The sequence below is a fragment of the Uloborus diversus genome, chromosome 10 (genome assembly GCF_026930045.1).
Source record: "Uloborus diversus isolate 005 chromosome 10, Udiv.v.3.1, whole genome shotgun sequence".
Lineage (NCBI taxonomy): Eukaryota > Metazoa > Arthropoda > Arachnida > Araneae > Uloboridae > Uloborus > Uloborus diversus.
The window spans coordinates 11,251,890-11,265,440 of record NC_072740.1 but is presented as its reverse complement, the minus strand read 5'-3'; the positions used below and the strand labels follow the sequence as shown (position 1 = coordinate 11,265,440).

The 13,551-nt window shown below is 31.8% G+C and overlaps 1 protein-coding gene across 1 annotated transcript in view; it reads left to right on the top strand.

Moving 5' to 3' along the window:
• The first annotated feature begins 549 nt into the window (after window positions 1-549).
• Window positions 550-13,551, top strand: part of LOC129231650 (rab-like protein 2A) — a 78,507-nt gene continuing 65,505 nt past the window's right edge. Inside the window, exon 1 of the mRNA XM_054866014.1 lies at window positions 550-699. Within this exon, the coding sequence (XP_054721989.1) occupies window positions 550-699 (150 nt within the window). The remainder of the gene's footprint in view (window positions 700-13,551) is intronic.

Here is a 13,551-nt window from a genome sequence, read left to right as displayed (position 1 = left end):
GATTTTCTCTCATATAAAAGCAGAAGGATGCCGTTTTCCGCGAAATGTTGGATCGGGCAATAAAAAACCGACGCACTTTACAGCTCATGCAAAAACTGAACACTTGATATTTTATTCAAAGTTAAAAAGAAAAAATGGCGAAAGTAAACGAGTAAAGATACAGCGAAGAAATTCTTTCTCCGTAAAAGCTGGAAACAGTAGAATTTGTTACTCAAATAAATAAGAAATTTTTTTGAATTGTTTCTATCAGCAGAAGGCATATTTGCATACATTTGATTAGATGTTTCAAACATCCCAAGTTATACTTTTCAGTTAATTCTACTTTGCAGATTAACATAATTTATGTAGATTACATTGTACTGCTTTCATCCCTGAACTCCAAAGTTAGTCATACAACTGATTTCATTTTATTTTGTCCAAGATTATAACAGCAATCGAAGAACATAAAATATTTTCTGAAGCATCGAGAAACATGTTCATGGAGGTGCTCAAAGCTGGGTTTCTACTCTTGATTTTAGATTAAAACGACTAAACTTGAAGGCCGTATAAATGGAAAGCAATATAGAAATAAGAAGACAGATTATTCCAGGACATTGCCACTACCCAGATCCTTCTAATACTCCCACCGGTTTACAAAGGGTACCAGGAATAATTCTAATAGCTTCACCTACAGATCGATCGGTTGTATTCAGAGTGACCGTATTCGATGCCGATTGGTGAAACCACGTGGTATTTCTGATCAATCAAAAGTTAGCAGCAGAAACTATCGAAGTTCTATAAGAGTTTTTAAGAGCTAATAGAACAGCCGCGCATTCCAAAAGTGGATCAAGCACTAACCACTGCTGCCATTAATATTCAGGTGATCAACTACCCGGGTTAACCGTTAGTTTCATTCCAACGCCACATTTAAGTTCGTGCATTCGAGCTCAGGTAATGGAATAACTACTTTGCCACGAAAAAATTATTATAATAAGCATGATATTCCATTATCCAGGATTGTCTCGACATTTAAAATGAAACATTGAGGAAATTCTTAGTCACCAGTGGCCAAAAGTTTAGATGTTATTTGTCGCTACTTTAATATGAAATTAATATTAACGTGGCGACATTAAAGTCGCCATATAAAATTGTTGGAGTTAGTTATTCTAAAAAATAATTGTTGCAAGTTATGTGTATAAATAAATAAATAAATATATATATATATATATATATATATATATATATATATATATATATATATATATATATGTATTCATGTACTCATAAATAAGCTATATGCTCATAAAGCCCAGCTTTACTTTAACGGAGGTCATTGATCATTAATTCAATTTTTGGGGTGGCGATTGATAGATGATTTTTGAAGTGCCATTGTTTTCATTTAGTCACATTACGTCTAGTTGCAGTTGTAAATTTTGCCTGTTATAAATGACAATGCCACAATGTTTCAAGTTACAATAAAAGCAAGAAAAGGTTAAAGACCATTGAACGCACATGCATATTTAACGAAGAAAAGACTGATATTAAAAAGCATTAGCACTTTTAATGGATTGGAATTTAGAAATCAGACGAAAAATGAGCTTTTATCTCAGTAGTTTGATATTTCCCCTGTTTACTGTTCTGTGTGAATACAACAAATATTTTAGGACTTTCTAATACATAAAATAAATAAAGTCTGTATTCGTCTTCGTTTCCAAGAAACATCTACTTATAAAAGTGATGTTAACTTTAACATTTGAAGGAAATTTGCTACTACATTTTTCATCTAACTCAGCTACGCTACGTTGACTTCGCTTTGATCAAGTTGAAGGTCTGATTTTAAACCAAATTCTTTCAAGTCCTTGGTTAAGTTTAGAGAACCGAAATTATCTTCTTCTGCTATATCGTTTACGTTTCTTATTGATTCATCATTTATTAAATATGCTGAAGATTTACAGTTTACTAAATATTGTTTTATTACTCTAGAGAAAAAACTATTTTACATCCCGAATATATTGAACTAAGTCACATGATTGTGGAACAAAAAACATTAGGAAAATGATTTCCTGAAACTAAAATATACTGCTGATTGATCAAGGCTTTCACCAATTCCTTCCTCTTCTCTCTTTCTGGAGATGAATGTATTGTACATTCATTGAATAGGAAAACTTAGGACGAGTGGCCAAACAATACGGGGAGTAGCCATAGAGTGCACTTAATGGACGCCTTTCTATGAAATTAAAAAAATCATCATTTTCTGCGACAGCACACTTTCTACGAAGGGGCGAAAAGGCTTTGGAAGACATTCAACAACTGCTCATTCATTATTGAACTTCAAATAATTTTTTTAAGTATAGGAAATGGAAAAGGATCAATTTCTTTATGGCTAAAAATTAAACCTTTAAGCGAGATAAATGCAAAACACGAAATTTCATTTTCGGGGAAATTTAACAGAGAAACAAATTACTAGTGTTTGGTACATTAAAACTTTATTTCATTCAGCGGGAGATTCTCTTAAACGACATTCAGTGAACCAGATTCGAATGCATATGCCTGTTTTTTATTTTCGAGACGAGAGATTGTGCACTGTTATAAAAGTTACATTTACTTCTGTCAAAGCTAAAGATATGATAAAAAGAAAGTTACAAAGGTCAAAAAAGATTGATAAAGTTGCGTAACGCCAGCTGCTATGCGCAGAATGCGTGTTTTATATACTATTCCGTTTTTGATGCACTGTAAAAATGATTCAGAAACGTTCCTGGAAAATAATGGGCAGCTGATATGCCCAATATCTGCCAGTAACATACCTTGCAAATTCCAGGAACTTTTTCCGCTAAAATTCAGTAACCTTCCTGATATTATCCTGGAAGACTCCTGAAAAATTCAGAAATCTTCCCGTTCAAAACCAGTCGTGTCCGTGGAAATAATATCTTGGCATCATTCTGATTTATCAAGGAAGTTAAAAGAGCATTATTGCAAACATGGGCAATGCTATGCCAGAATTGCAAGTAAGTAACGAGAATTTTACTTGCCTGCAAATCTTGCAAAGCAATGCAGTCCACACTTTTTCTCTCCCTTTGGGAGTTTAATAAGCATGGACGGGCCGTACTTGAAGTAAAGCCGATACACTTTATAAATACGCACAATTAATCTTTAAACTGGGAGCTAAAAATATTTTTCTTAGCAGTGAAAAGTCTGCATTCTTGCGACTTGTAGCAATTCAGGAAACTTTGTGTCAAGAATACTTAATTTTTCCAGGAAGTGGATAAAAACCATTAAAATTCCGAAACGTGACACGAAAATACCCAGTAACCTTTCGGAATTTTTTTACAGTGTGCATTATTTGTAACTCAGGATAGCTATGCCCGCTATTTTTTGTAAAACAGCGTCATGAATAATTTAACAATAACATTTGCATTCTATAGACCTACCTTACCTGTAAATGATGAAGTAATTTTGAAAAGGTTTCTGCTCGTAACTTTATATTTCTTTAATTAATACGAATTGTCTTTATACAAGCCAGACGTAATTTTCTAAATGCAGAAAGGTTTCTGCAAATGTTTTATTTTCATCTTCCAATGAAGAGTCCTTCATAGATGTTTTATATTAAATTCAAAAAAATCCGAGACCATCATGTTATAGCCTTTGTTGAATTGACATGGATTCTACCGTAGTATCATTGTTTTAAAAACTCAAAATGTTGGAGGAACCTTGCATTTATGGTTTATGTAAAGTCCATTCTGCAGTCCGTAGAATTTAAAGCGCACTCTTAAGATCAGCCTCGACGCAAAGCTGGTAAACCTTTATTAGCGAAAGGAAAACCGACCTTTGTGGACTAGCGATAAAAATTCTTGCTTTGCGACTGTCTGTAAGACTGGCGTTGTCGGTTCGCAAACCAATTTGTTGTCCTGTGTGTTATTTCCTCTCTTAGTTTGATAAAAATGTCTTGTCTGTATATTGAAATAAATAAATAATTATTGTATATTAGTTGTGAAAAGGCATGAACTTGACAAATATTGAATAAACAAATTATTGAAAACAAGAAAAAAAATCATTACTTAATCATTTAATATGTCTGGATAATTTAAACCATCGAATAGTTAACTTGAAGTATAAGTCTGCTTACCCATTAAAAAGGAGTACCCGTTCCAGAACGTCAGGTGAGAGGCTAATTTTTGTCAATGTTTAACTTTTCTAGCAATTTCTCTGTGAGCATGCAGAGAATTTAGGTGTAACGTTAAGCAGAACGTAGTAAGACGTTACTTGATGGTTACATTACCATCGCGTAACCTTCCACAAGCGATGTATAACTTTATACCAGTTATACCAGTTAAGTTACTCTAGACCATTGGAGGCAGCTATGCTGTCATCGATTTTATGGAGTAAGGTTACACAAAATGTTTTACAGTGCACGATAGTGTAATTGTGAAAAGAAAAAAAATACCAATCGAAAGAGCACTGTAAAACATATTTCCTGATGCATTAATTATTTGCCCTCGTGTCCCCTTTGTCGAAGTATGAGGTCCTAAAGTTCACCGAAATTTAAAGAAAACTTTCCAAATTTAGTGAGTTTCAGTGAAAAATGGAAGACATCTTTTACAGGATTTGTAGATGGGTGCAGAAAGTTAAATTGTGCGATTCATTTCTCGCCAGGTCTTCAAATTTGGCGCTTTTCTTAACATTTCGGCAGACATTAAGACTATATCTCGGTAACGGGCGGACGAGGGAAAATATTTTATGCGCCAAAAATATGTCTCAATATGTTCTTTCGATAACTATCTATTTTTTCATTATTGTGTGGTTTCCTGGTTAGGTCACTAACAAATCACAAATTTTCGTCCCACTTTTTTTTCGAACGGACATGATTTTTGAAATTCATGTTTCCCTGCTATTTCAGCTTTTAAAAAACTCTTCAGCTTCTAGAAAATATGCATAAAAATCTTTTACTTTTCCAATTTCCTACGCTGCTGTGAAAAATTTTAATGCGCAAACCCTGTCCTAAACTTAGGCAGTGGAGAGAAATAAACAAAAGAACCGCAGCTGCCGTTCATAATTTTCTAATTACTCCACTGTTAATCCCCCATTTAATCTCTCGTTCCAAGAATAATTTTAACTCGACATGATGATTACGTGAAGGTGTAGATTTATTATTTTCTATTTCTATCCAAATTCATGTCAAGGTACCAACACGAGTCACATGACATTGACCGACCCTGTGATCGATTCAATTCTTGTGAAGTCACTTCAAGGCAATATCTCGGAAACTATAATGTTTTTAATAACCGACATCAATCTTCTTAGTTCAGGGTAACCAGGTTGAGGAATCCTTGAGTTAAATGTTTTAATAATATTCAGAAATATTTTGCGGATGCGCTTTTGCGTCGAGTAAACTTTGGCAGTGTAATTATCGATTCGAAGAGTTTTCTGCTCTATTCTACCCTTGGCCTCATTCCCTATCTATTCTTATTTTATGCGACTTTTAAGACGCTAAAATTATATTCATTAAATTTAGAAAATAAAAGTGTCCCCATTAGCTTGTCTTCTTGTCATTCAAATTGATCCTTTAAATTTGTTAATGAATGTAAATTAAATATATATTGCTAAGTGTATTGATTTTTATGCTAATCACGTAATATTGTTCGCTTATTAAATATCAAAAAATTTAGGGTTTTGAAGAAATGCTTTAATTTTTCTTAAAGAAAAGTATTTCATCAGTTATTAAATTTTCTAAAAAGGTATATAGTCTTGTCAAGGAACATTTATTATAATGACACATTCAATTTGTTTAAAAGCAGATGCTAAAAGCTTTTACGAAGTTTTTCATCATTCTAATTTAACTTTCCTTCCGTCAAATCTGGTGAAAGGATAAATCGTTGAAGTATTTTCATCGAAGTGTATTTTGACAAACATTGAAATTTCATACAATAATTCAGTTAACAGTACGCAAAGAACATCGTTTTATAAAGTAAAGGAATTTCAGAGTAAAATTAAATACTTAATAAGAAAATATCTTAGCTGCGTGACAATTTCAAGCTTATCTTGAAAATTTAAGCAGTAACAGACAATAAAGTAGAATGTAATAAATATATTTTCTTTAAATTTTGTACTAATTTGTCTGATTAGGCGGTTTAGAAGTGTGAAGTCACCGAGAATGCTCTTAGTCATATTAATACAATAAGGAATGATCAGACTTATTTTTTATTGCAAAAAAAAAAAACAAAAAAAAACGATGCTTTGAAACAAAAGGAGTTAGGTTACATAGGATCGCTTCTGGAAAACACACTGACATTTATAGTACAGCTGCAGTGGTGTAGAACTGACGCTTTAAGTACGTCAGATTGTTTTTAAGATTACTATAAGGAGCATTCAAATGAAATCCGGTCACTAGTGTAGATAGTACTAATTTTATTAAGTCATAAATAGTTTGCCAAAACTGTTGCCACATTTAACCGTTTGCGACATTAGTCAGTCGATTCCATATTTGAAGAAGCTAGTGGACTGCTGTCGCGCGGATCCAAGCCTGGACCCAGTCACACACTTGGTCGTCCGTTGTGAATCGATGTCCGTGAATAGCTCAGAGATCAGATGTCTTTGAAACTCTGAATCTTCTGACACATGAAAGTCACACTGTGAAAGGTATGGACTGTATTGTGGATGTTCCATTGTTTTCCACCGAAACTGCTGCTATGTCGTCTTCACCGCATTTGGCCGTGTGGGGGCACCTTTGGACAACATGCCTCTCCGTTTCGACTTAATGGCCCGTCTAAGGCTCTGTAAAGTGGCTGGATAACACTGGGCATTGATGGTGATTCTTCGTTCCAGCAACTCGACAAGCAGTAGGCCCTTGTGGTCAAAAATAACGACATGTTACGTAGTGGACGATAACTCGTGTAACCACCTTCTCTTCTGTGTAAAACCACACTGTCGTTGTGCAACATCAAACGTTGCGCACGTGTCACTCTACCAATAGATGGTGCCTTCATACACGCTGTTACGTGACACCTTATAACGTCTAATGGGAAGTTAGACGCACTGACAGGGTTTCATTTGACTGAACCTTCTATAACTTACTGTACGACCTATGCAAGAGTTGTACATTAAATAAAAAAAAAGTGAATATTTGACTCATTTATAGTTTCATTTTTGCTATCTTTACCTAGAAATATCATGTTACGTTTCTTGTATCCCATAATAGGAGGTATACTGTGTATGCAAACCTTTTTCTTTAAGATTTTTGCCTTAAACTGATTAATTGATATGATTGTAATCCCAGAAATCTAAATACTGTTGACTGCTTAATTTTATTATTTATTTCTTAATCACGTGAGCTGTAGGGGTGGAACGAAAACGGAAGGTACACTCCTTCCCCCCTTTTTTTCTATTAAGTAGTTGAGATGATCATTTTTATGATACTGATAATTTAAAAATACCGTATCAAAAGACTTTCTAAAATAATGTAAGGTTTTTTTTTATGTTCTGCGTACAGTCTGAGTTCTAAACTTGATAAATCATTTTTTAACGTTCCATGAACAAAATGAACGATATAGTATCTTCGATCATTAAAGATCAAAAAATATTAACTAGTACTTCGTGAAACAATTCTCTGAAATAAACTTTTTATCACGAAAATCTGTTTTCTTACATTCTTTATTTCAGACTATAATTTCGACCTCATGTCGAATTTACTCCGTAATTCATGCAATAATTTCATCGCTTTTAAGTAAGACTACATTTTCTTTTGAGTACCTTCGGTGTGCTCCGTAATTAAGTATTTTATTTGAAAAATAGTGAATTTGTTAATTATTAAAAGGAAAAGGCTTCAATTGATATTCGACTTAATATTTTGCGTTTTATAAAAACTCATATCCTTTGTTAAGTAAAATATTTTCCCACTAATTAAACTCGGGCGGTATAAATCTTCCAGGTAAATTAAAAACGACTCGTCTTCTGAAATTGTACTGATTAAATTCTGCATGAGCTACTAATCAAGGGTGAAGAGTGTCGTGTTACTTTCCCAGTATCTTAATGTAATATTTAAAATTATTTCTTCTATGTTTAATATAATCAATATTACACTTGACTTTTACTATACAATTGAAAATATTTTTGCATGATTCATATTTTCTATTATTTTTTCTAACACTTATAGTTGATTGTATAAATTTATAAAATTATTTTTAGCGATTCAAAATATTTAAATACCACCTTTCCATTCAAACAATAAATAGTTTTCCTTTTATTAAACAAAATAAGATTTGTATGCCATAATATCTTATTTTAACGTAATCGAAAGTCATCATCATTTAAAGGTACTGCACAATTTCTGAATAGTTTTAAAATGATTAACTGTTACATCACAAAATATGTTCTCTGGTTGCGGTCTTTTATTAGTACTTAATAAGTATTGCGTTCATGCATTTAATGCATTTAAATAGTATTGCTTTCAAAGTATGTTAGATGTAATTATTGGTAAAATCATAGAAAAATTGTCATAAGACATAGAAAACGTTTCACTCTAATCACATGGGATGTTCTTCTCATGAAGAAATAAAACAAATAAGGAAAAGAAACACATTGGCCGCGTCATGATGGCAGAAGTTTGTGAAAGCATAATAACTTGTGGAATAATAACACACTACTGTCTATGATAGAATCCTCTATGAAAACTACTTCATGAACTGAACATTGACGAACACAAGATAAAAAAAAAAAAAAAAAAAAAAAACCTTTGTTTACAATAACGCAAGCTTAACTGAATTAGTGTTGGTGTTGCCAAACCAGAAGTTTAAATCAAACATCACAAATATTGATACGATATAAAATAATGATACGATATATTACAGAAAGAAGGTTTCATAATCAACTATCCATTAGAATGTAAATTTTTGCCACCAGCACCAAATTTAATTAAATATTTTACATTTAAATGATACTTTTTCGAAATCAGCATCCTACTCAAAATCCCACAACTACGGCACACTTAGTATTTCATAGACGCGTGCATTTTTCAGGAATTATGAATGATGAAATGATATCATTAGTGCTTTTTTTTAGAAACTCAATGTAAAACACTACATATGAGGCATTCTGAGCTGAAGTGGACAATCCCATAAATAATAGATTTTAGATAATCAAGCATAAAATTTAGTATTACTTAAGTCGTAAAGGGATTTAGAGGGCAATTTCCTTTTCACTGTTGTAGTATGAAGATCAACTTAAATATGGGTCATAATAATGTAATAATAAGGTAACAGTGCATTTCTCAGACCAGGATTTACATCGACACTGTAGCTATAGTAGTAAATAACAATAGCAGTGTCTATATATTCACTATAACTCCAATTAACTCCTTAACAATTATTAATCCGTTGAGAACTATTTTTTTGGAATTTCTGGCTTGGTCTACTTTTGTTTTGAACTCTTCAAATAATGTACGATGCATTTACAATTTAAGATTTTACACATAAGTTCTTTACATTATAGAGAAATGGACATTATAAATAACTTAACTATTGGACTTAAAGGATTTTATGGAGAAAAAAATGTCATTCTTATGATAATGACAATTTTTAAATTAGAGATGTGACAGAAAGCTAAAAAAATAGTTAATTGAATTTGTTATAGAAAAAAACATTTAAACTAGTAGAATATCTATTCATTTTAGGTAGCAAACAAAAACCTATTTAATGTGAAAAAATAACGAAGAAACTTACTAAAGATTGATAGTTTCCCCATATTCCTATGCGTCGAAGCTTTTCAAGTCTATATATTTCACAGAAAATCAGCTTCAGGCCTAATGGATAAATAAGAAAAAAATGTAATACATAAATATAGCTAACATAAAATACGCAAAAGATTTTTCAACAGTCAGGGGTTTGTCTTCTTTACTAGATCATTCTTTCTATTTGATCTTTCCATTCGTTTCGCAAGCATGCATTTGAAATATAGAAAGAGTGAAAAAAGAAACTTCCTTTGATCAATAGAGAGACGGTAGCTATAAATCTACCTAAATTCTCTTGTTTCATAAAAGAAATAACTGAATTGAATAAAGGAGATAGATTTTACTTACGTTTGGCAATATACTTCAGCGATGTTTGTTTATTCAAGACCACTCTCATGTATTGAGAAATGAATAAATGTAGATTTCTGCCGACGCGGAATTGAGGTAGCACTTTATAAATGAAAGTTTTATAACTGTGTGATTCTAAATAGTTTTGGAATGAAAAAAGAGAACGTTTTGCATTTTTTTTGTGAAACTCATGTAATAACAGAAAAGTTATTAACTTTGTCAAGTTTAATTTTTAAAAAATGCAGTTCTGACTTACTTTGCAGTTTGAATGTTGTTTTTGAAATTTATAAAATTTAAATTCTTTTACTGTGCAAATTCTCATTTCCGTATTACTTACAGTTTAGGGAAAATCAATGATTATTTTTACTAGGCAAATTGCCGAACATCATAAATTAAGGTGAAATAAAATAGGCAGTTATGGAACTGCCGACAGAAGAGAAAACTTAAAACTATAAAAGAAATTTGGAGTGTGTGTTTGCGTGTGTGGTGTGTAATTTTATACTTTTTAAACTCAACGGTCTAGTTTTTACGTTTATCGGCAATCCGAGCAGCAATTTGAAAATAAACTCTTAGTTAGTGTTATTCAGTTTTCCATGCATAAAAATAATTAACTATAAACATACAGAACATTCCACGTATTCAGTTTACTGTATTTCCCCTCTTTAGACGACATACCGAAATATTGATCAGGACAGTCAGAAATATGGTCTAGGGGTAAAGGGGATTTTGCAGGTGTTACAAAAATGGTGCGATCTCGTACCGTCGCCGTCGTGATTAATTTTCATGTCCCGATAGTGTTTAGTTTTTGACCGTGTGAGTTTCTTTGCAAGTTCTTTAATTTAATTTAGTTCACATATCTAATAGATGGCCTGATGTCAACAGACAATTTTTATCTTTTATTTATTTTTTATTCAATTCTAAAACTCGTCAATGGTAATTTTAATACTTAATAAAAGTGTAACTTTAAAATAAAACATAAAGGGTTGATTTATATTGTATTTTGAATTTGTTTCTAATTTCTATACAAAAAGTATGGCGTCTCACCCAATTTTATTCCATCAAGTAATACTTGGTTGTGGAAGTTTTGTTTCAAAAAATTTTTGCGCACTTACGATTTCAACACCACAACTTTGCACATGCCTAAATGCTCGCGAAATATCGATGGAATAAAAGATTGGAAAACAAAATACAGCTGCACTCGGTCAATACGAAATGTCGAAAATCCACGAATTTGTCCGTATTAGCTTTAAATTGAAATATACGGGCTTTATTTCCTATGCAAATTTAAAAAAAATTTCTTCTCGATACACAATAAGATTTCTACTACCTAGCAAAATGATGAATAATTTCTAAGAAAGAATAGTGAAACCTGTGTAAGTTGACCACCTGCGGTGCACTACTTTTGTGGTCAACTTAAACAAGTGGTCAACTTACAGAGGTTGATTTAAATAATAAGGGCTAATTCCGTGCCTGAAAAAAGCGGTCAACTTAGACAGGGGGTTAACTTACAAGGGTGGTCAACTTCACAGGTTTTACTGTATTACAGTACTCAACCACAAACATTTTAAGTAAAGACTTCAGAAAGTTTTTGTTTGTTTTAGCCGATGTTTTCAATTTAACGTACGTATTATACTTGAATTTTTTTTTAATATGTAATTCGATAGCAAATCCAACTAAACGAATAAAATGTTCGTTTTAGCCGTTATTTCGTATTAAACGTGATCGTATTAAAAGAGTTCAACTGCATAAGATCTTCGTACATTTTTGTAAATAGAAAAGATTATAAGTAATAAAAAACCCGATGTTATTTATGGTTTTGTTCAAGAAATACTTCACGCATTTCAAGTTTTCCAAGAAGAACGACGAACTGTAATTAGTATAAGGAAAGTTTAGGCTGTTTAAAGTATCGGAAATTATCAGAGCTAGTAATGAATTAAAAGTGCTTTAATCATCAGCTTGAATTTTTCAATAATGGGTAAAACCTTTTCGGAACTGTCTAAAATCTAATATACTTCCTATGAATTTCATTTCCACCGTCGTTATTTTCTTTTATGCTTGTAATGTACGGACTGTCTAAAATGAGACAAAATGGAAATCATTAAATTATCATTAAATTTATAACTTATGCAGAATTAATTAAGAGTAAAGTGACTTTTCTTAACGCTTTTAATTTTTCCGATCACATTTTAACTTTATTGATTTTACCGAAATCATTCGGCAAACATTTGTTTTGAATAATTCATTTTCATTGCTTAACAAAACCAAAGTGATTTGATGAATTTTCTGATAAAACCTATAAAAGCCAATGAAAGTTTTCCACTGATAAATATTCAATATTGTTTCGCAGTTAGAAGAAATTAGAGCTCGCTTTTTATTTTTGAAAAAAAGCGGAAAGTATGTATTACATCATCTGAATTTCAGGTGAAAAACGAGGATTTAAACGAGGATTTTTTAATTCTAAAAATGTGGATCCACAAAGATCGTTAGCAATTAAGATTCTATGAAATCCTACTCACACCAGTTTTGCTTGATAGGACTCTCGGACCAATTTTAACATTTTTGTCCTTTAAAAAAAACACATGATAATTAAAGGGATCGATAGCAATGTATCATATACTACACATCTACCATACATTTCTATTTTTAAGCTATAATGAGTTTTATTTCTAACACTAAATTTGAAACAAGTTAAATCAAGTTTCCGCTGAAATTTAAAATACCTGAATAACTTTCAACTGTCTGAAAACGGATTTCAACTTTTAAAATAGTTTTTAAAAAGAAAACAGAATGTTATTATTGTTCATTTTTTAATGAAAATTACAAATCTAAAATTATATCTCAAGTCTCTGAAAACTCTCTTACAAAGCGATTATAATTTATAGAGCAATATTTCTAATGTAGGGGAACAGGGGGCTCTCATGTGAACACGGGGCACATGTGAACATGGTATGTTTTACGATGGCTACCTTCAGGCCAATCGCAAGTAGCCATGGTTTTACTAAGACAGCTTCAAGCAAAAAAATCCTGAAAATTCTCAACTAAGGACAGTACCAGTTGTACCTCTTGGAGAAGCATTTAGAGCAATGAGTCATTTTACGTTTCTGTGGTGGCAACTTCTTCGTTTTCGCAGGCGTGGAAAATTTTTTATCACTGTCTTCTTCACGTGATAACATTTTTAAAGCCAACTGCTACTCTAAATCAGACTGTTACGAACCATTGTATGAACATTCAAGTAAATTTATGACAATGTTTAAATTTGTATTGTATTGAATTAAAAATTCTTTATTTTTGCGAATTAGCTCTACAGTAGACGATGCGGCACTTGTGAACAGTTCCCATAGCCGCTCTCCTTAATATTATTATTAGTGTAGGATATTGTAAGTGTTAAAAAATGAGTAAATATTTATAATTATTATTTTCCTACAATCAGTTTGTGAACTTATTGTTAATTGTTATATTAATTATAAATAACTAAATAAATATTTAATATCTTTATTTTTATATTT